Source organism: Periplaneta americana, chromosome 4 (assembly GCF_040183065.1).
Source record: "Periplaneta americana isolate PAMFEO1 chromosome 4, P.americana_PAMFEO1_priV1, whole genome shotgun sequence".
NCBI classification, from domain to species: domain Eukaryota; kingdom Metazoa; phylum Arthropoda; class Insecta; order Blattodea; family Blattidae; genus Periplaneta; species Periplaneta americana.
In genome coordinates this window covers 58,800,703-58,825,665 of record NC_091120.1, presented here as the reverse complement: position 1 = coordinate 58,825,665, position 24,963 = coordinate 58,800,703, and the positions used below count along the sequence as shown (strand labels likewise).

Below are 24,963 nucleotides of genomic sequence, written 5' to 3'. Positions count from 1 at the left end.
CCGTATATCTCAAAGGCCTATTAACCGCAAGAAAAATACAATTAAGCTGAAATGAGACATTTTATTATCGGTACTTGAATATTCCTATTATCAGGTTCTCGATTAATAATAATAATAATAATAATAATAATAATAATAATTTATTTAACCTGGCAGAGTTAAGGCCATACGGCCTTCTCTAACACTCAACCAGGAAAACGAACATCGACTATGTTAACATTAAACCACTGTATTTGGTTTGCATTAAATTATGTCTGTTCATTTTTTTTAAGTTATTTCAGGTATTCGTAGAGTTTTAGGTTTTTCCGACTATTTAACACATTTTTAGTAACTGTTTTAAAATAAAAGGTAAAAAATTGTTGTATCCCATATTATCCTCGTATTCCATATTACCCAACATATTATGTACATTTTTATATTGGTAATTATTTACCTAAAATAAAATTAATTTATTGAGTTGATACTATGAAAAACAATTAAAAAGACTTAATTTTTGAGGAGAAAAATTCGCTCCGGCGCCGGGGATCGAACCCGGATCCTTGGTTCTACGTACCAAGCGCTCTGACCACTGAGCTACGCCGAATTCAATTCACAGCACCGGATCGAACGCTCCTCCTTCAATGTTTCCCTTTGTGGCCTCACTCCAAGTTAGGCATATATGTTGATTTTTATGTCCAAGTCAACTGCCATTACACAAGGGGCGCACTCAGCTGAATGACTTGTTTGGCCGGGATTCTGCAGTTAAGTGCACAGTAATCTGTACAGAAATATGCACTGCTAGGTATGAGCATATTAAAGATTTTATTAATTTGTCCTACAGAATAATATCTGTAATATTGACAATTAATATTTGAGGAGAAAAATTCGCTCCGGCGCCGGCGATCGAACCTGGGTCCTTGATTCTACGTACCAAGCGCTCTGACCACTGAGATACGTAGAACTAAGGATCCGGGACAAATTAATAAAATCTTTAATAATTAAAAAGAAGTCAAGCAAATCATGTATTCACTAATTATTAACTTTGTGCCAATAATGTTTAGATGCTTAACAAAAACAAAAATGGTATTTCATAATAACCAATCCACTAATCTCACAGGCGTATAGCTAGCTGTTCATGAATTTTTTTTTCAACCTAACGCATCCATAGTTGCTGGCCGCTTGTAAATAATTAAACAAAACCACTGTCAATGTGAAACACAAAAGGAAAATAAGAATTCAGTGGATAACTGAAGTGTTGCTTGTCTTGAAACTGAGAATGTTCAAGCCAGCACAAAAAAAAATATACAAACAATACGCAATACATTATGTACGAGTAACTACATAATATTCACTCAGATCCATTTAGAAAATAGATCGGATATATGAGTGAATACTACGGAATCTTGAAAAGCTGAGGAAGTATAAATGAAAATTTATACTCACTCCGTAGGTTGAACTTTCATATTTCGTAACATCGTTACGACCTGTGGGAAGTCTAAATCTAAGAGAAAGAATGCAATATTTTATTTTCTCGCTGGATATTCTCGGAAGTCTAACCGAGAAATGTGTAGCTACGTGTTCATCTTCGAACGCACAGCAGTATCAAATATCAACACAATCTCAAATGTTTTCCGCCAATAAAAAGGATCAGACGGTGGCAATATAAAGTTGGAATGTAGGGTGAGGTGGTGTGTCTGAATGTTTTGGAGAACGTTAACAGGCATCGAAATCGTTCACTGCATATATTTTTTTTTTTTCAATAACATGCATGATACGCTTGAATGCTCGTGCTGATTACAATTTCGTAATTTTCCTTTTAATAAACCAACTTTACTTATTCTCCAACCTTGCAAATACTTTTCAGCTCCTTTGTTTAGGTACATTGGGAAGCAGAGAAAGACAAAGAAAATATAAAATAATCAAAACCCTTGAAATGAGGGTGGAGATTATAGGAGGGTTGTAAATTTTCAGGATTCCTTTCAAAATCTTGTTATTGTACAGGCTGCCGGAACTCAGTTTCTTGAAAGACAAGCTCAGTGACGGAACTACACAGTACGAAGAGAGATATGTTATTTTATTTTGCGCTACAGAATGTATCAACTAGTCCCTTCCGCCACTGGATGGATGAACTGCATCGCTCCACTCCCCCATCGCCATAACAACACAGACGAAGTAAGACATATCTCTTTCTCTCTCTTTTCACAGTGAGACAAGATACATCACACAGCCTTTAATGAGTCTGATAAATTTGGAAAACAGAGTTATAAATATTTACATTTTGCAAAAAGTACTGTGTTTGGCTCATTATCCACAGAATAAAATATAGATTAAATGGAGTCACACGACGACTTCAAAAGATTTTGTATGGAATGCAATTGGAATGGAATTTACGAGTAGGAGGGCACTATAGCCAAGCAGTGCGACCCGTTACGATCTGTTGTTCTAACCCTCAATCTAGGCGCGTTCCTAAACCCACGCCGGCTGACTACACTAAGGTTCGCTGCACCCAGGTTTCTAGTAGGCAACCCCCTCGTCCCTAGGCCAGCCCCTCCGTGCGTCGCCAGTCGGCTATCTGATGGAATGATGACGAAATGGAGAAATGGTGACGGAATGATGTAGTTGGGCAATGTAAGCCAATGCATTAATAATTCATCCACTATTGACTGCCAACGAAAATACTTAAGCGATTCTTCATACACTATAACCTTACAGATAAATACAGTATATGTACTGTACTCAGATTGTTTCCTCACCCTCTGTCTCTTCTACAGAACCCTATTTACCCCAATTATTTCACTACACTACAAAATGAATGGAATGTTTTTTTTTTTAATAATATAAATTTTAGGGAAAAGAAAATGCAACCGAACACCTAGAGCGTCGGATTTCCACGCTGGTAACCCGGGTTCGAATAACAGCGGGTACAAGTGGCTTTTGTGGCGGAAGACTGTTCTTGGTGGTAATATTCGCAGGGACCTCCCGTTTCCCCTACGGGCATTCCACCATTGCTTCGTTAATCATTATGCTGCGCTATGTAATTTATCTCCCATGGCCAGGGCCGGGTACTTATAGAGATCGCGAAAAGCACAGTATAGTAATAGACAAACAATAGATTTTTACTAATCTTTACGAATTAAGTGATTCTGGTTAATAATAAGCGGATAAAACAATCGGAACAAATTGCGAAATAGTTCTAATAGCGAAATATGAACATATTCGCGAATTATTACTTTTGCGTCGTTTTATAACGAATTACATATTCTGTTTTTTTTTTTCGATTTTTTTTACTTGAATTTTGTTATATATCCAAGTAGCCTACATTACATGGTATTCCAGGTGTTCTGATTACATTAGTGAACTCAAAAGACGCAGAATTCAACATTTCACTAATAATTTGAAAGTGCTAATTTGAGAACTGCAAGTTTTTTTTTTTAATGAATAGGCCTGTGTGTTAAATACAGTTTCAATCCAACAAACATTGTCTATTGGTCGTACCGCACCTTTACCAGAATCCAACGAATCTTTAATGTTAATTATTTGGAAAGTAATATTCATAGAGTTAATACTTCAATTCCAAAATAATTATATTTTCCAAAATGTCCATTAATCTCAGACAAGAGTACAAATCATCTCAAACAATCTCCTCCCGACACTGATATTAAAAAACACAAACGATAAAATTAATCTCAATAAATACCTGCCCTTGCTCTTGGCGCAAACAGGGCAACGTCTACGGCAGAAAAAAATAAATACAACTTCGGCGCGTCGCTCATATATGGGACCGCTTGTGCGAATGATGCAAATTCAAGAACCCGTCATTGGATAAAAAAATATTTGTTTCAGTTCATTACTTTATATAGAAATTGATACGAAATAATTTTAATAAATATATGAACCTTTATAATGTCATATTACTACTTCGTCACATTTCTATTTAAAGTTCCGTTACTCTCGACGCTAGTAGATTTTTGCAAACCCCAGAAATCAATGTAAGTATAATCAGGATAAAATTATTTAAAATTATCAATAATTATCAATTACATCTATTCATAACTAGGGAGCGGATTTTTATGTGCTAAAAAATTTAAATATATTTATTTTTTATGTGCTAAAAAGTACGAAAATATTTGCCAAACATAAAAAAAATATATTTTTAAATATGACAAAAATACCTTACTTAGCTTGGAAAAAAATTGTTACTAGGTTCTCGCCAACCACACTTGAGTGCTAGTAGTTGGTCGAGAATTGCAGTGAACAACAAAGGTCATCTCCAAATCCTCCATCACAAATGCATGCCGATTATCTCTGAGCAACGACTTATACTGTGAAAACGATCTTTCCACATCACAGGACGTGAGACATGCATATTTAAAGAGAGGAATGTCGCAAACACATACACCGTCAATTTCACCTACAGACACACCCTCCAATACTTGAGCAACTTTACACATTTTTTTTATATCCACTGTTTTTCCCAAACACATTCTGGAATTTGTCCCTTAGTACTTGTACTTCTGAACCTGGTAGCGAGTCTAGTTTAATTTTCACGGCACGCACCTCCCTGTTTCAGACAACAGGTTTTTGGATGTTTCGAGTTTTTTTTATGGAGTCACACAAAAAGCTTAGATTTGCTAACAGGAAAGCCAAATCGTTTTTTAAACAACCGTCTTTCATTATAACTTGAAGGATATCGATTGACGAAGCCCGATAACAGGGAATCACAACAAGACGTATTGCCTTACTTGATGGACACGAGCGAGAGATTTGTTTAAATTAAATAATGTTCATCCCCGAGCTCTTATCTGTTGTGTTCCATAAACAAAGCGTGGAATGAAATCATCTTCAGCAACAATAAACATTCCTAATTATGTGTTGTAAGATCTCTCCTCCTTGTCCATGTTAATTTATTCTCTAACAATAATACTGATATGCTGCCTAGCAGTTCTCACAACTAGAGGCGATACTATTACAAAAATGGATCACGGATACACCACGAAGAAACACGAAGCAACCAAGAATTCTTAAAAAGATAACGTACTTCTGAATGACATAATTGATTTAGTTTTAAAATGTTTAAAAGTTCTTGTAAAAAAATTATTTAGGTAAAAAAACTCCAAGATTTGTGTGTTTATAATTGATTTCCTGAAAACATGTATTTACATTTTTTGTGAAAATATGTGTTTTTATGTGAAATAAAATTCGGGTTTTAAACTTGAAACTTCATGATAGGAATTTTTAACTTTGTTAATTGTGTTTTGTCACACGCAAAAATAATATTTAATTATATAGGAATCCGCTCCTTATTCATAACAATCGTTTAATTAAGAACAAAACGTAAAGGCACCAACCCGAAAGAATAAAATGTTACAGTGCTTTCAGTACCTTCAATGTCAAAACGTTAGAGAAAATTGTCTTTAAGCGTGTTAGAATAATCAATATAGAACGAAGTCACAAAACATTATTCAAATATTAACTGGAATGCTTATAGGAGGCAGTACCAGAATAAGAGTCCAGATACGTTATTAGAAAATAAGGAAGAAAATTAGTAAACAGTAATGGTGGGTATCAGTAAACGTCACGTAACATAACACGTGAGACGGTTAACGTACTGTACATTATTAGTGAACGAATTTTTTCCAGCCTTCACCAGAATGTTAATATCACCACGGTTAAATAAAATACAAGTTACCTTGATCCGGGTGGATATACGCCGACTCTCTTTAGAAGGAACGGTAACGACTGCTCCATGAAAATATGTGACTGAGGTAATCTGGAAGAGAGGAATTGTTCAGATCATATCAAAGTAATTTCCGATCACTCATCGTCCGTCTCCTGAAATCCACTTCTTCATGCCAGAGGGCAACACTGAAGATGCCATGAACAATGACGAAATTAACACAGTTCCCATCCACATTCAATCATTCCTATTTTATGAATTTCTTTTTCCTGGAAATATACTCCGACTCTAGTTCACGTAATTTTTAAGGATGACTTTACATAAAATTATGATTCTAATGCTGACGCTCTGTCACGGGGCTTATATACAGGGTGATTCATAAATACCTGTAAAAACATTGTGGGTATAATATTGGGGTAAAACTAAAACTAAAATGTTCTATACAACTTTTCCCGCAAATCCTTACTTTCAGAGTTATGATCCAAAATGTCCTATCTTGCTAGGTATAAAAAACATGGACCAGTAAAGCCTTCGGATGTGTAATGCTCACCCACATAGCGACTGCTTTAGATGTTTGTTATTCGTACACCCCTATTACGACAGTTATTTCGACCTGATATTTACTGTACGCAGGCATGTACTGATCTTAGAATTTTACAGACTCCGTTCAACTCATTCCGAACTGTTTCACAGCTATTTCGATGTCACTGCTGTAGTTATTCTACGTTCAGAATTTGAGTGGCATAAACGAGCGCCTTCAGACGACAACAAAGGTATAAGTCTGGTGATCTGACTGGCCAAGCAACTGGTGTTGCACGATCTATCTTACCGTACACAACTGAAGCCTACTGAACTAACGACAAAATGAATGCGTACCTACGGGACGTGGTGACTATAGGAACTGCAACAGTGCCATACAACTAAACATACATACGTACAATAAACAAAGTCGTATCAGGTGGGAATCAACTGTAGTAGGGTGTGCGAATAAGAAAATCTACCGCAGTCGCTGTGTATGCGAACGTAACACAGCCGAAAGCTTTACCAGCTCATGTTTTTGATGCCTGGAAAGATATGGCACTATGCATCATAACTCAAAGTAAGGATTTGCGGGAAAAGTTGTTAGTTTTATTTTTACCTCTGCATTATTAACCCACAAAGTTTCAACACGTATTTATGAATCACCCTGTATAGTTTGTCAGGTCGAAGAAACCTAGCAACTGTCGTTTATGTAATTTTACCCAGTTATAAAAGCTTACGGTATCAACATGTGTACTGTTCTAGGTGAAGGCTCGACCTCGTGTTTACTATGAGTCCTGCTGTAACCGTAAAACAAAAGAGTATTAGATAGAAAATACGGACAGGTTAATCCTCCTATAAGTAAACAAGTTAGCGAGATTCATGTGCTGTATTCTGATATACATATTCATTTGCCAGTAATGGATTTAAATAGCATTTATACTTTGCAAATGTCATGAACTGTGTTGTCTCAGGTGAAGGTTCACAATAACACAATCTCACTGGAGTTTTCACGCATCAGTCTATTTCATGTCGAAAAACAGCTCAAAATATGGGCTTAGAATAACTAACAACCTTCTCCCGTAAGAGACTGAAAAATTCTCAGACTGATTAAGGCTAGAATCATTGGTGAAAGAGCAAGACGTGTTCTTGTTCTTGTAGTAGCCCTATGGATAACACGGACATAAAAGAGTCAGCATTTACTCTAAATAGCTATGGACTTCATGGTCGTGTAATTTCAAAAGATTCAGATAATTTTCTTCTTCCTTGTAGGTAGCCAATCAAATTAAACTTCTCTAACAACTACCCATTTCAACTTGAAACAAGTTTTACAGTTTGTCAAGGAGCAAGTGAGTCCATTAAAATCTCATTTTCGGAGCGTTTAACTGCATCTAAGGTCGTCATGATAATCAACATAAGCGATCAAATACGTGGTCTTAGTTTGCCTATTTCCATAACTTCGAAATAATCACAAGAATCAAACTGTTCTAAGGTTACGTTAGTCCACTGCTGTGGATCGTGAAACAGGGGAGCCCGGGTTCAAATCCTGGTTGGTTTTTTTTTTCGGAGTTTTCCCTCAACCAATTGAAGCAAAACTGCTGGATAACTTTCGGCGTTGGATCTCGGACTCATTTTGTCATCATTAATTCATGTATCACCACATCCATACCATAACCCGGGTTCAATTCAAGGTGCAGCGTGCTGTACTTGTATAAGAGCGCGACCGTTCGGCTATCCAATCATTAACAGAATAGGAGTGGTGAATGCAGTAAGCCTCAGGCTGCAGTGTTAGCCTTCGGATCCCTCCTCCGTACAACAGAAAGAAAAGGTTATGGTAAAAAATTATAATGGAATACTTTTTGTTTAAAATGACACTTTCAATCGCACGACTTCTGTTTTGGAATTGCGTGAGATTTTTTTTTATTTTATTGGGTTATTTTAAGACGCTGTATCAACATGAGGTTATTTACCGTCTGAATGAAATGAAGGTGATAATGCCGATGAAATGAGTCCAGGATCCAGCACCGAAAGTTACCCAGCATTTGCTCGTATTGGGTTGAGGGAAAACCCCGGAAAAAACCTCAACCAGGTAACTTGCCCCGATCGGAATTCGAATCCGGGCCACCTGGTTTTCCGGCCAGACGCGCTGACCCTTACTCCACAGGTGTGGACATTACGTGAGAAAATTGTTTCATTTAGCAATGCAAAGTTCATTTCTATTTTGTGCAGTGCCGATGTTTTACAGAGAGAACTGTCGAATTTTTCGCTCACTTCGTTAAAACGTTTTCCTTCCAAAGCATATCGAAGTCTTTACCACATTGTTCATTTTACGTATGATCCAATCTAGTATCAACGTAGTCGAGAAATCATATAAAACTCATAAATATATTAACTACATATTTTACACTGCTTGCAAATTTCGTGATACCCTGTTACAGGTCAATCATTAATTATTCATTCAACACTTAACATATTATTCTTTTAGCTAAAAACCTTTCGGAATGTGTAAAACTGTTCTACTATTTATACGCCTTACGTGCTATAAAATGGCTGAACACAATATATCCACAATCATAATGAAGCTTCAAAATAAGATTATGTTAACGCATGAGCAAAGCGAATAAACCGCCTCGCTTTGAAAAATTAAATTCTATGTCTCTTTTTGACAAATCACTACATCATTATTTCAATTTCATACATATGTAGACCTGTAAGCGCCGATATTAAATTACTTTGATGTAGTATACACCATGTGCTTCTATACCGATAATACAGAGGTCTGCCTCTGCTAACGAGGGATAGGGGGGGAGAGAAGCCGTGAACGGTAGGCGTAGCCATGTTCAAATAGTTTCCGTAACTGACGCTAGAATGCGCTGCATTGCAGTTTTGTACCAGAGTCAGTGGATCCACGGACTCTGGTCCGTACGTAGGTATCGAGAGTCGTGATGAGAACAAGAGCGGCGCTAGTGTATGCGGCAGCTCCATTACCTCCGATCAATACGCAACAGTGGTAATGGTTTACATCCTTTCGAGAAAAAATTCGTCACTTCTGTGTTGCCTAAAATATACCGTCCAGTTTCCTGCTGTTGAGAAAAGTTATTGCTGTATCTTATGGGTAATTATACAGAAGAGCAAATAATTTATTATCAGAATTCACTACAATCAGTTATAGAGATTCTACTGTACCTATCTTACGTACCATTCGTAAAATTGCACATATTTCGTGTACACAAGTCTTAAATTAGGAAGTGAACTTGATCAGAGATCGCCGGTTTCCAATATGTAATTTTTGAAGTAGTCTGTTGTGATTATTCACCACTAAGCGGCCACCACTGCCTACGGCAACATTCTCAAAATGTTCGCATCGTGCTGCGGTATTGATTAAACCGGGCGTCAGCACATTCGGTACCAACTCCTAAGTTATTTTGGATAACCATTCGTAAATCGCCACCTCCTCTCGTGTAGATTCGGCGCCAACTAGGCCGAAGTTGCCAATTGTAGTATGATTAAACTGATTTACACAAAAAGTTTTTGGGAACGAGTCATTTTCTTCAGCAACACGCATTAGGCCTGTTGACCAGATCAGATTGAGTACAGTAAAACCCCTTAAGTTGAACACCTCTCTATGTTGGACAGTCGCTTTCGGACCCAGTTAAAATGTAACAGTATATATTTACAGGATTTGAATCGTCTACAGTGGGGTTTACGTAAGATTAGTCCCTGAAAGCCAATATGGCCGACGTTTCAATGTTGCCAACCGTTATATCACCAATGCAGGTAAAATGTATTTAATTTATTTACGACTGGTATTTTGTTCAAAGACATGAATGATTAGTACAATTCCGAAAACCGAATACCACTTAAAATATTTACTGTTTAGTAGTGCTGTTAATCGATTAAATATTTTGATCGATCAACTATTTGAATTTAATCGATTAATCGACAGATTAATCGGGTTGAAAAAATGTTTTAATATACTGTAATACACAATTATTGTTAAATTTAACTTCTGTTCGGTGATAACCATAAGTATTAGAGGTTTTATATCTGTATATACAAAACAACCTACTAATTGAATTACTTACCAACATATTTATTATGAGGCTTATGATTTTTGTCAATTTCTCCGGGAATTTTTGAGACCAACATAAATAACAAAAATTATGAAGACTCACCTAGTTAATACTGCTTCATCCATGATTTTAAACATGTGAGTGCATTCACATGCTCCGAATTAAGTGTCGTTCTACATTTAGTAAAGTTTCCTGCATCATTAAAGACGAAAAAAAAACTTTTTTTTTCTGTCAAGCACTTCTCCACGATCGTTCAATTTAAATCCAAACGTTTCACAGAGTTTACCTCTCAAATTCTCATATGACATAATGGAGTTTACACTTTTTACAAACCACAGAAAACTGATTTTTTCTTTATCAAACTAAACACACAACCTTCATATACAAACTCAGTACAGAAACTGCAACTGCAAAAGTACAGCGGTCGAAAAAGAAGACTGGCCCCATTGTAATGGAATGAGTTTGTATTAACAAAATAATAATTAATTGAACTACAACGATTAATTTATTAAATCCCACAACACTATAGTTTAGTCATTAATTATATTACTGTATTATTTATTAATATTAATTACATTCAAGTTTCAAATAACACTAGCTAGTAAGTTTCGTTTCATGAACCTTGGCAGCTTCTTGAAATGCAAACTATGCTATCAACATCACTGTCAGTTTTACTATTTGTTCAGCGCAGAAATTAAAACAAAGTTTGTAAAAGAAAATTCAACCCGACAACTGGAAAATCACTATAATCCACTAGTACATGTAGTAATGGAGGGAAAATGGTTTCATTTTCCATCCTTAGTGTACACTCTTTGGCACGGAAAATGGTCGCTCTCCTGTAGCAAGAATCTAATGCAAGATTCATACAGGGAAATATTAAGTAACGAGGTCAGAGAACTAAGTCAAATCGTAGCAGCAACGTACTGTATCTGTATGTCAACTTACATCAATATTAGATATTTAAAATAAAAAAATATATATATACAACTGTGTACGTTATTTAATAAGTATCAAAGTGTCCACTCAAATATTATTCTTAAAATTCCCTAACATTTCTCTGTTTTCTACTCACAAACTCTTATCTTCTCCTGACGTTACGATTTATAGAATGAAGATGGAAATGAAGTTACTATGCATTAAATAATTAACTTCCAAAATCCGATAGCATGAAATTAATTACAACAATTTAAGACATTATTGCAAAAACAGCCCTAGTCATTTTTAATGAAATTGATTTAAGGGTACATTTGCTACTATTTTAAATGCTTACAGACTCCAAAAAACGACCTATGTCAAGTGCAATAGACACAAGGATAAAACACCAGTTGAACGGGAATAGCTGACATGTGTTATTCTTTTATTTTTTATTGTTCTCCTGAAAACTAGCAATTTTTACTAGGATTGTTTTTGTAATAATGTCTTCAATATAATATTATAATCAAGCTTATACACAAAGAAGTCAACCTTTGAAACAAAAGTATAGCAGTGTGACTGTTAAAATAGTTAATACTGAAGCTGGTAAAGGCGCACTCCGCCAAATTAATACCTACCTAGAAAAAAACAATGTCATTGGTCTAAACTATCTAATACAGTGTAATAGTCTTTCCTCATTGGATGGTGACAAACTTATTGTATTGCCTGGTAGGCCTATATGTATGGTCACGTCTATCGTATTATACATTGTACTCTTTGGATTAAAACGCGGCAAAAATTCTCTATTATTTAAAATTACAATATTAACGAGTGTATGCCTTGTTAACAAATTTAAATTGTTAAAGGGCCAGCGGCGTAGCTCAGTCGGCTAAGTTGCGCTCGGGCGAGGGTTCGATTTCCGCTTGGGCTTTTCTGAGGTTTTCCCCAGCCGTAGGGCAAATGTCAGGTAATCTACGGCAAATCTTCGACCTCATCTCGCTATCACCAATTCTATCGACGTTAAATAACCTCGTAGTTGATAGAGCGTCGTTAAATAACCAAATAAAAATATTAAATAAGAAATTTGACGGAAGAAGGCATGAAGTTCGAGGATTTCTTTCCACAATTCACTGAAATTTCCTGGTATTCTCGGTTTACCATGCGGGTGGAAAATATGTACACTAAAGATACAATTCGTATAAGAAGTGATAGATATGCGACAAAATCAATTCTCAGTATCGCGAATAAAGGCAAGATGAGTAGTTGTTCTCAGCGGGATAAACTGTTGCCGGAAAGTAACAGGAAAAACCAGCCTCCATGATTCAACTACTATCCCAGATCCAAGCTATTCCCGTAAAAAGATGACAGAGCTATATATACACATACAAAGATTTAGCATTACAGAAGTTCGGGCAATGACAGACTTCATTGGATTTAAAAAGGGGGGACCACGCGAAACAAGGTACCCTCATAATGTGAGAAACGATTTTAATGACAACACTTCGGACATAGTTAACATTTCGTGTTCCAGTTATCAAAGAAATTCAGAAACTCCGAGTAGTTAGTAACTAACAACCTTCAATATTCATGAGTTCAAAGAGTAGCATTTCATACAGCTTTGAAGTTGTCTGAAAGGGAGTCAAGTTAGAGTCCCGTTTATAGGTATGGATATTATTTTTGAAGGAAGTTTATAGTTCTTATATTTCATTCTTATTCCTTTCACAAATATAAATAACTTTGGTATGAACATTTTTCAATTTAGCGCGTATTTTCACACATATTTGAAAACTAAAAATTGATTAAAGTAATTCATGCAGTTCATAATCATCTAAATCAGTATTATATAAATAAAAAAGGGTAACATTCAATTAGATTATTTGAAGATAAAGTTTATTGATGTACCAATGACAAGAGCACATAAGAAATGCTTGTGAGAATACTGAAAGAAGTAATTTTACGTACTGGTCAATCTTTTCTTCAAAAAATTGGAAAATGCACTGGAGTTGTAGGACATCATCTTGTGCAACATTTTAAAAAATAATCTGATTTAATGTAATTTTTGTTACATAATAACTTAGACGCTTATGAACTGTGTGAACTACTTTTATCAATTTTTATTTTTCAAATATTTATGAAATTATGCGCTAAATTGAAAAAATAGTTTACACAAACGTTTATTTTTGTACGATGAATGAAAATAAAAGATGAAAACTATAGGCTCTCCTTTAAAAATATGTTATTGACCTTCAAATGACCTGAAAACGTCCTCCAAATACAACATAAAAACGAGGACGATCCCAGTTATCCATGGAAAGCGTGGTTGTTATTTATTGCGTTAATAGCGAGTTATTTCGAACGATTCTGTAAGTTCAATTAAATATGTGAAGATTAATTTTTGGTCCTACAGAATATGTTATGGTAACAATGGTTATTAGAGGAGAAAAATGCATGCCGGCGCCGGGGATCGAACCCTGGTCCTTGGTTCTACGTACCAAATGCTCTAACCACTGACTACACCGAAGTTCACCGGATGGAACCCTCTCCTCTAGTGTTTTTCCCTTTGCGGCCTGGCTCCAAGTTCGACATATGTTGACATAAGCTAACTGCCATTATACAAGGAGCGCACTCAATTGAGTAACTTGGTGGCCGGGATTCCACAGTATTATGCACTGTCGAGCGAAGAATCTACGTAAAGTTTAATTTTTGGTCCTAGAGAATATATCTGCTATGGTAACAATTCATTCTTGCACGTGCTGGTACGAGCTGTGAACTTTCCTGAGGTCTCTATGAAGTCTATCTTATTCTGGTGCTTCTGGTGTTAACATTGAATGTTTACATTTTGCGTTTTGTTAAGCTATATCAAAACACGTGAAATCACATTTAATTACGACAATGGATTGGAAATGATTCCATCTTTACCACCAAGGAAGAAGTTATGTTATTTAAAATTGACTGTAAGAGTAGAGTTTTAACCATCAGACAATTTTTGCGACACCTTTCACAGTTTGGACAAAAAACCTAAAAAAAAAATCTTTTTCGCCTATTTCAATAACCTAAAATGGACTTCCTAAAAACCTAAAAATCCGGTCCCTAGTCGTAACACTTTAAGGGGACTATTTTGAACGATCTTTATGTAAGTGGATTGAAAAAATGAAATGCGTGCCAATGAAGTAATTTTGTACATTACTTCTGGGATGGATCACCCTCGTAATATGCTTTCCCCCTTGAAGTGAATTAACTTTCATTCAAAACATTTCTTTCTAAAACGCGTCTTTTTTTAGATAATGCTATGAGTACGTTATCTGTTCCCCGTGCTGTATCTAATCATCTCTGTACTCTTCGCTGATTTCTTCACTCTTCAGCCTTCGTTTCTTTATCCTACAGTTGTAGTCCGACAACCATTTCCGTTCAACAGATGTTGGAAAGCCATTATTTCATGAAATTTGACCTGTATTTCTCTTTCTAGTACCGCCATCATCTTTTAAACGTTTTTATTTCGCCGCAAATATTCTGAGTGTTACTACATAGACGTCGCCGACAAAGTACGACATAGTGAACTCCCGTGCACGGAGCTTGATAAGAAAAAAAGAACCGAGGGGGAGAACAAATGGTTGCACCTCATGTCCGAGTATTGTGTAGTGTTGAGATTGGGTTTTGAAGTAGCTGACGCACGCTCGACCAAGATCACAAAGAGGTGGGAGACGAGATCTATGAGTCACAGCCCTTCTCAATTACAATCTGCCCGACGAGCGAACGAACAAAGGCCGAGCTACAGTAAGCACCACGCATCCATGCATTACTATTAGGGACATGGCTATCTGGACCAGGGATGTTGAAAATACTAAAATCGTAAACCAAATGCACTTCGACTTGCAATGAAAAGGCAGATGCGTTCATTGTTCTGAGGATCAAAATGAGATATCCACATACGACGACAATGATAAAGTAAATAGAGAAATTTCCTAATGGACCGGAGCTTTTAAAACACCACTGCAAATACAGAACATGGATCTACACAATTTCAATTTTTTTCCGAATGATTAAAAATTGAAATTGTGTAGATCCATGTTCTGTATTTGATACTACAGAGTCCGATACGACACTTTTCGCGGTAACCATGACATCACAATTTCAGAGCCTTTACGCAGGATCTATGCCTCTATGCAAAAATGCATATTTTCCTATAGGAACAGTTGCTACATTGAGGACATATTGCTCGTTAAAAATATACAAATCCATGAAGGAATACTTCAAGTATACTTTATTTTTTTTTCATGGAGTGCAGTTTCACAGAAAGGACTTTGCCGACAGACCTTCTACTGCCCCCTACTAATTGGTTGTTATAAATAAATGTCTTCCTTACTGTGACGGAAATCTTGTCTTCTCTTGTTAGTAACCAATCACAACCCTCGTTCAGAAGAATTGACAGGTGCCCGTCAAATCCACGTGGAGGCAGAGTTGCCGCATCTTTTCCGAATTTCAAGAATCCCGTCAGTTTCACTGCATAATTTCGAAGGTCACCAGGATTATGGCAACTGTGCAATGTTGGACGAGGGGACAGGGTGGAATTGTCAGAGTTGTTTGTGTAGGAAGTCATAAATCTGTAAGTGGGTGTTCAAAGGAGCCACCGAACTGCACTCCTTGAAATAAAATAAGGTATATAATCTGAAGGGTTAATCTTACTTTGTATCTACGTAGAGATTATATTATTAAAAAAATAATAACCTTTACGTAGATTCTTCTAGCAACAGTGCATATTTGTGTACAGATTACTGAGGAATCCCGGCCACCAAGTCACTCAACTGAGTGCGCTCTTTATATAATGGCAGTTAATATAAAATGTCAACATACATGCCCAACTTGGAGTCAGGCCATAAACGAAAAAAACACTGGAGGAGGGGGTTCGATCCGGTGCTATAGATTGGACTTCGGCGTAGTTAAGTGGTGAGAGCGCTTGGGTACGTAAAACCAAGGACCCGGGTTCCATCCCCGGCGCCGGAGCGAATTTTTCTCCTCTAATATTAATATTAATTCTTACTTTGTATGTTAACAAGCATTGAACAGTCCTACGAATAACTAAACTTGCTGCTTATTAAATAAAAACTTATATACGAACGCCACCCACAAAACACATATGGTGAACGAAGAGTCTTCGGTAACCTCTATCATTTCAATTTCAACGTTATTCCGTCATCTTTATCGTAATTTTATTATCGACAAGCGTGTTATTTGCTTTAAGTAGCCTAGAAGCCATATCTACTGTTACTGTAGTAGATGTTATAAAAATTATAGATCATAAAGCAAGTAAATTTAAACTCACGAACCAATCATGAATTGATTTGATTCCTTTAGTTCAACGTTTCTCGAAGTGTATTCCACAAAACCCCAGGGGTTCCATGACCGAATCCAAGAGTTCCGTGAGTCTTAAATGGTTTTTAAATTTCACTTAAGAGAATGTTACAAAAAGTATACAATAATCACGAAAACATGACTCAATAAATCCTTGAAACATTACCAATGGTGATAAAATGAATAAATATAGATGGCTATTATTATTATTATTATTATTACTATTATTATTAAACATCTAAATCTGAATATATAATATTTTTCAGTATTTTCACACGACGACTGCATGTTTGCTTTCAAGCCACAAAGATCATTCTGAGCATTTCTCGTAATGTTAAGCCTCTCATTAATTTATCAGAACTGCGCCGATAACACGGAAACGCGGTACAAATGCACACAAGTTCATACAGCATTATTTCATTGTTTTGGTGTGTCCCCTCCTGGTAACGGATTCACTCACATATTAAGATTCACCTTGTGTGTGTGTCTGCAAAGAAAGTTAAGAACACACAACAGAGTTTTTATGTCAATCAGGATATGAATTCCGCATTGTCATATCCCAAGCTTTTCTAGATACTGTAAGATTTCCACATCATGGGCTAAGCACAACTCTGCATAACCAATAACCATTCGATTTAAAGCGTGAATATTGAACTACTTGTACCTCGTTGCTGTCTTTTCATTTTTATGTACTACGGCCCAATAAAGTAACGTGGAGAAAGTGTTTGGGGATGGAGCTGTAGAGAATAATTCTGTACATCCCCGTGATACGACCTATTCGCGTTGCTGTTTATATGTCTGTACTCGAAATACTGAAGTTGATGAAACTTGATGATGCGAAGATCATAAAACAGAGGACGCGACAAATCCTCTGTGGTGCTATATCCAGAATTCGGTTATGGGCGACATGAAAATACAGGAAATCTCAATCTAGATTGCCGAGGAACTGTGCACATGCGACATGAGCTATTGCGCCATGTAATATGTAGGCAGTTCCGAGAAATAAGCTAGACCTATATGGAAAAGAAAATAAGAAAAAAGAAACTCTACTTCGGAAAGCACGGTACATCTCTTCCTTAATACTGAAAAAAGCATTTCACACATAAATGAAAATGAAAGGATGCGTCGTCCTTTCCCCATTCTACGATCCTTTCCAAATTTCGCCTTGATTGTTTACATATTGTAGAACTGATTTTGACATCTTTAAGAATTAATTAATTTATCCTGTTTATGATCCAATTTTGTTATTTCTGCCATCAAACGAAATATTTTATATATCAACCAAAATATTAATAATTATAATCATTATTATTCTAACACTATCATTAATTATTAATATAGATTTAATAACTAACAATATAGAACGCCTCATGAAATTTCATTTCTGCAGCTGATGTTTGCAAATACAAAACAATTCCTTCAGCATCAATACTGTACTTTGTTGGTGGTAACACAGTCTAGTATATACAGTCATGAAGCTCAATACGTAGTAAATATGCCAACATTAGATAGTTGCTCACCGCTAGTATCGCCTCATTACGGACAATGCGAAATAGAACCGGCACAGTCTATTGTTTCTAGCACCCTCAAAACTCAAGCTTCGTGACTGTATATAGTAGACTGTGGTGGTAATATAAGTAACATAAACCTCGGGTTTTTATATCCCTAAATAGTTCCTATTCTCAACCTAACTCAGGACAGTCATACGGTGGGATATTTTTGACGTATTGTTAATGGTCGTTTTAAATTACTTCAAGCACGAATAATCATGAGATTCTCTGTTGACTACAAATTTCGAGCGTGGAATTATCTGGCTCGATTCGAGAAAAATACGCCAGATTTTTAGGCTTTTTGTCAACACTGACGAAATCTGGATCCACTACTACATACCAGCGAAAAAACAGCACTAGAAACAATGGAAGCACAGCGATTCTCCGCCTCAAAAAAACACAAGCTGTTCAATCGGATGGTTATCATGGCGTCTATGTTCTGGGATTCTAAGGGGATAATCATGGGTGACTATCTAGCAAAGGGGTGAACAATAACTAAAGAATATTATTCGTCGAATCTCTTGCAGCAAATGAAAGGGAAAATTTGCAAAAAGAGGCCGGGTGTGGCCAAAAAGAAAGTGTTGTTTCGTCATGATAATGCACCTGCTCACACGTCTACAATCGCGGGTGCTGAACTACACGAACTACGGTTCGAACTGTTACCGCATCCCACCCCCCTATTCACCAGATCTCGTACCCTCAGACTTATTTATTTTCTCTAAGCTCAAAGCTCACTTGGCTGGGAAGAAATTTTCGTCAATTGGGATTATCGCAGCAGCAGAAGACTTTTTTTTTTTGCAGACCTCCAGGAATCTTTGTATAAGAAGAATATAACAGCATTGCAGCACCAGTGAACCAAGTGTGTGTGAATCTCAGGTGGATTATGTTGAGAAATATTGTTTCAGAATAAACCCTAGTTTAATTTCTATGTCTGGCTGTGAACTTTCCAAACCACCTTCGTACATACACAGATTTGGAACTAGTAGAATTCTACTTCAAAGGGCTTTATTTATTAATTTACCGACAATGATTAAATGCAGACGTTATACATTTCAGAAACTAGGTGCGCTACCGTAAAACAAAATCGCAGTTTCTACAAATTTAAGAAAAAACTGTTTGTCAATGTTCTAAATCGGCATGATTATGCAAGTAAATTATTTTGTTATTCAACCATGAAAAAAGGTTGCTCCGTAGCTCAAGGTTATTCGTGAATTCTGCAGAGCGTACTGTATTCTCCAATAAACGACACACAGATTAAATTAATTTCATATTCAATTATGGAAGGATTATAAACCGTTGGAAAAGCAAAATTACTAAATGATATATGTTACTAATATTTTTGCAGACTTTTGTAGAAAAAAAAACGTGGGAACAAACCGCGAGTTCGGGGCTCACGTTTGTCAATACACCGTGTCTCCGCAATGATTTCAACAGGCATCAATACTCTTAATAAAAGCAACTAACATCACGGATGGATGCCGCACAATTCAACCATAATGTACACACTGTACACAATAGATTTCGACGTAAACGCAAGAATGAGAACTCCAAATTTCATCCAAATTATCTGATCATTATATTCAGTTTTAGTTTACTGTATTTCAGTGTAATTTTACCGAAATGACAACTGTTGTGATAAAGAAAGCCTATAAGCCTATGTTATCGCAACAGGCATCCGTTTCTCACCACACTTCGATTCAAGAGAATTTTAATATTAGCGTTAGTGCCACCAGATACAGTAAACCCCCGATTATCCGTCACCATATTAACCGATTGGTGGATTATCCGACTGTCTTTCTCCCTAGCTCCTTTTGTTTTGCAGAAAAAAGTGAGTACTTACTGTATATTATATTAGTACGAAATTTTTTTTCTACAGTGTTTTTTTTTTTTTACAAATCTTTACCTATACGCAGTAAGATCTACTCTTCGAGTGGTCTAACTTCTATGCAAAATGCCTTCCACATGTGTCAAAAGAAAACGTGTTTGCTACGAAAAAAAAAAGTGCAAGTAATTGAGTGGTTTGGAAAATGAGAACTGTCTCATTACAATACAAGATAGGAATTACAACTATGCGCGATTTAATGAAAAACAAAATATAAAGAGCATCGAATTTGTAAACATGAGACCTCTACTATTCCTATCTTTCCACAGACAGCTGTGGTAAGGAGTTTCCTTTGCCATTAAAACCCGTCGTTGAAAGCTAGACTTAAATTAGTGAACTTATGATCCACTACCTAGCGTGTTAAAAGAAAAGACGAAACTGTATTATGCACTTAGTTTATGAACACCTTTTATAGTACGGATTATCCGATTTTTCCGATTAACCGTTCACACCAGCCCCTTCATTACCACGGATAATAGAGGTTCTACTGTACGAATATTTCATTGGCATAAAGTCCTAAAAAGATAGGATATTTTCCTTAGAAATCATTACAATCCAATTTATATCCCCTCATTTAGTGGTTTGGTTGGAAACTCCTATCAAAAATTATACTGATGTCTGTTGGGGGTCTCCCCATTTCTTCCTCGGCTCCTTGTACCTTTCGTCCAGTTTATTAGGCAGGACATTTGAGGCAATCTTACGTATATTCTCGAATCTCCAAGTATCCTTATATTTGTCCATGCAATTACCAAGTCAATATTCGCTTTTAAGCTAGAGTTCATAATAATTTCAATGATGTCACCACAGATGCGAACTCTTACCTTCTAAATTCATTTTCGTGGCTGGTTATGGCAGTAAGGGAATCTAGTAAGGCCACGTTCGGCCCCTAGTTGGTGTAATTTCATATCCCTGCTCAGCAAGGCACATGGGGAACCAGGACTTTTAATTAAATAGCTACAAGACGTGGTTATTTAGACCCACCATAAAGCACAAAGTCGTGTTGGGGATGAAGAACAATCTGCCATTGATTGGTAATAACGGAAGGGAGGAAGTGGTAATAGATGAAATGCGAAGCTCTCTGATTAGGCCGGCAGGGTGAACGTATTAAGCACAGGCGGTAAAAAAGTGATACCAGAATATCGGACATCACTATACACGGGACGTTCTACGCCTCTAAACTTCGAGAAAGTTTAAGGTATTTTTTTAAACAGATTTCTCAAGTCACACAGTGTTTTCAACGTTCATAATTTAACATACGTAATTAAATATTTCTTAAAGTAAATTAACGTTTTCTTTTCCTACAGTCGTGATCTAATGTTCATATTAAACCCTAGCGGTGGCCCTTTTCATTTTACATTATTACTAGTTCTGAAGATAATTTAAAAAGCACGCAAAATTCCTTCTTGAACTTACTTATCGTACATCCTTCTCTTTAAACGCTGTTAGTCTAATGACTAATCCCCATTTCAGTTTGGTTGATAGGCTTTCCCCTCTACTCACACTCCTTATCATCCGTGAAGGGGAAAATGCTACTGTCTATCTTACTAATGTTCGACGAATTGACTTTGAACATAGTGAAAATTCTTATTATTGAAAATGTTTACCGGTAATCTATATTTAAAAAATCTATAGTAAGCGTTTGTATTTCATTTTATTATTGTTTATATCAACTGGGATATTAAAAAGCTACTGACAGCAGAAGATAAATGTTTTCTCCACTACTAGTTGCTACTCTAAGCATACACAACGGGAAAATCTGCATTGTGTCACTCCCCCCAGACTTCATAACACAAACTAATATTCTTTAATTTAATTAATTATTCGTTGAAAATATTATAAGAACGACACTAAAATATACTGGAAGATGTAATTGTCAAACATCTGTCACTCTATTTTATATCCACTTATTTACTTTATTTAATAGGTATTTTATTTTCTTGTGTGTTCAACTTGGGGGGGGGGGTGCAGGTATAAGCGGTAACAGCTAGCGATCTGTTACTGACGGACTCAGGACAAGTAGAAGGGGAAAGAAATGCCTTCGCATCCTCTCAACTTGTATGAAATGTCGTTTAGACACAGGTTTAATATAAAATTTCATATTCTAAATCATTCTAACTAACAATATTGTACGAAATGGAAATATAAAAATTGGAAATTTATCTTTTGAAGAGGTGGAGAAGTTCAAATATCTGGAAGCAACAGTAACAAATATAAATGATACTCGGGAGGAAATTAAACACAGAATAAATATGGGAAATGCCTGTTATTATTCGGTTGAGAAACTTTTATCATCCAGTCTGCTGTCGAAAAATCTGAAAGTTAGAATTTATAAAACAGTTATATTACCGGTTGTTCTGTATGGTTGTGAAACTTGGATTCTCACTTTGAGAGAGGAACATAGGTTAAGGGTGTTTGAGAATAAGGTGCTTAGGAAAATATTTGGGGCTAAGCACCTGACATAATTAGGAACATTAAATCCAGACGTTTGAGATGGGCAGGGCATGTAGCACGTATGGGCGAATCCAGAAATGCATATAGAGTGTTAGTTGGGAGGCCGGAGGGAAAAAGACCTTTAGGGAGGCAGAGACGTAGGTGGGAAGATAATATTAAAATGGATTTGAGGGAGGTGGGATATGATGATAGAGAATGGATTAATTTTGCTCAGGATAGGGACCAATGGCGGGCTTATGTGAGGGCGGCAATGAACCTCCGGGTTCCTTAAAAGCCAGTAAGTAAGTAAATCATTCCAACTAGCACTACGAGAACAAGAATTTTTTCGATTTAAGATTTGTAGAATACAATGTCAAAAAAATGCTTCATGTTTCATAATGTTTTAGTAAAGCTTTCGTATTTCATAAAAAAATCTTCATATTTGTTCACATTTTGCAAGTTCATATTTCTGTAACTACAATTGATATGGGCTTTCCAGATATGAGACAGTAGAAATGTTTTCCATTAAACGCTTGAAAAACTCTAGCGAGCCATTCCACCAACAGAATTGTAAACGTAAAGAAATTCGGTAAGTCAAAACAAAATAGGTGGTTCCCATTCCACCTTCGCTCATTCTTTCGAATCGAGTGAAGTAATTTTTCAGTGTTGCCATGTCTACTTATAAACGGGTTTCAGTAATCAATTTTGTTGTTTGCTTAATTTCTCCTCTTCTTTGAAACTTCATGCGTTTTTCATAGTACAAAACAATATTATCAGAAGGTATCAGCTTTTTCTAGAAAACATAGAGAAGTTACTTGTGTTTTATTTCAAGATGTGTTGAGTCCAGCGAATATAGAAGCTTTTTTTCGCGGGGGACTGGGACGGGGGAGTTCATCTTCAGGTAAAAAATCGAGTTTTCGGTATCTAGCTCTTCAGGTTAGGCTAAGATTATGCTGAAAAACTGTTTAATTATGAACAGTTATTGTATCTTGATAACATATTAAATGTAGACAAAACTATTCATCTCTGAAGGTTTTTTTTTTTGTATATAATATTGTAAACCTGTTTCAAAAAAGTTCATTTGATATTTCGGATTTTTTTTTTTTCATATTGTGGCGGTTTTTAATAACTAGTAATTTCATTCAGGGGGGGAAAATGAATAGAGTCCAGACAACGATGATATTACAAGACTTCTTGTCCTCAAATCCGCCGCATTACCAATATTGCATAATGTAGTCAACAGAGATTAGGTGACGTAAGCTCACCGACCACCAGTGTTCAATCCATTATTTCCAATTGATTTGGCTGCGACACTACGGTTCACAGTCTCCAAACGATAGCCGACCTATATTCATGTAGTATACCGACATCCGAGCAAGGCCGTAACATGAAATATAAACGCTGAAATTCAAACAAGGATAAATGAACTAATGTAAAAAGGATGAACATTGAGAAACATTGGTAGTTACTCTAAGAACAATATATTATTGCCAAAAATGACAGTTACGAAATATGCATCATAATATACTTTCTTTTTGTACAGATGTGAACTGAAATTCATCGAAAGTGAAGAAAATCCATTTTCTATTCGTAGCTGCAAAAAGCTTTTTCCTGTTCCGCACGACAATCCCTGTCGGACTCAAGGGATGCGATGTGTGAAAGGAAATGGGTTGGTCATAAGCTGCAAAGGGAAGCCAATGCAATGTCGACATGATAGAATGACAAACTTGCTTTTCTCTTTACAGTTTCTGACATACCAAAGGTTTCTTTACAAAATCCCTTCCTTCTAGGTCACACGAAACCATGTTAATGCAGGCCCCATACTCCGACTGTTACAGAGCTCTCGGAAATAAATAAGGTTTCCGTCCATAAATAGCCCACAAATACACTAACAGCTAGATATTGCTATTGTCTGAAGAACCATAGGCAGAAGGAAACTGCTCAATACAATGACATGCAAGCTTCTAGGAATGAGAGAAAAGAAATTCCATGAACTTTGGTGTTCCAAATACCCACGAACTCTGTCTGAAGAAATTTCGTACTGTGCAGAACAATACAGTTCCATAACAGATACACCGTGTTGATGAAAACTACAAGTTTTTAAGTCAAATAAACCATTAACACTGTACATACTTACTGGCTTTTAAGGAACCCGGAGGTTCATTGCCGCCCTCACATAAGCCCGCCATTGGTCCCTATCCTGAGCAAGATTAATCCAGTCTCTATCATCATATCCCACCTCCCTCAAATCCATTTTAATATTATCTTCCCATCTACGTCTCGGCCTCCCCAAAGGTCTTTTTCCCTCCGGCCTTCCAACTAACACACTATATGCATTTCTGGATTCGCCCATACGTGCTACAATTCCTTTGCTGTGGTTGTGCCAGAGAATCAGTCCCATTCCGAGGCTTATTTGAAGGTTTCGTAACAAGCTGTTTTTTTACGGTGATGGGTTGTTAGCCTTTCGCCCAACCCCCAAGCTGGAGGACCACCCCTCATCGGCTGTCCGCGACTATTTATTCAATATATGCACAGCTACCCTCCATATCTGGAGGCCGTCTCCTCGATCCGCAACCTGAGGACGCGCCATGC

The 24,963-nt window shown here is 36.5% G+C and overlaps 1 protein-coding gene across 10 annotated transcripts in view; it reads right to left on the bottom strand.

Moving 5' to 3' along the window:
• The window catches only part of msi (RNA-binding protein musashi), a 737,371-nt gene that overhangs the window by 38,717 nt on the left and 673,691 nt on the right, over nt 1-24,963 (bottom strand). For 5 of the 10 annotated variants that reach the window (XM_069823358.1, XM_069823360.1, XM_069823362.1 and 2 more), the window contains one exon: nt 5,669-5,749. The exons of the other annotated variants lie outside the window; for them this stretch is intronic. In XM_069823358.1, coding sequence (XP_069679459.1) covers nt 5,669-5,749 — 81 coding nt within the window. The remainder of the gene's footprint in view (nt 1-5,668; nt 5,750-24,963) is intronic. 10 annotated transcript variants of the gene reach the window in all.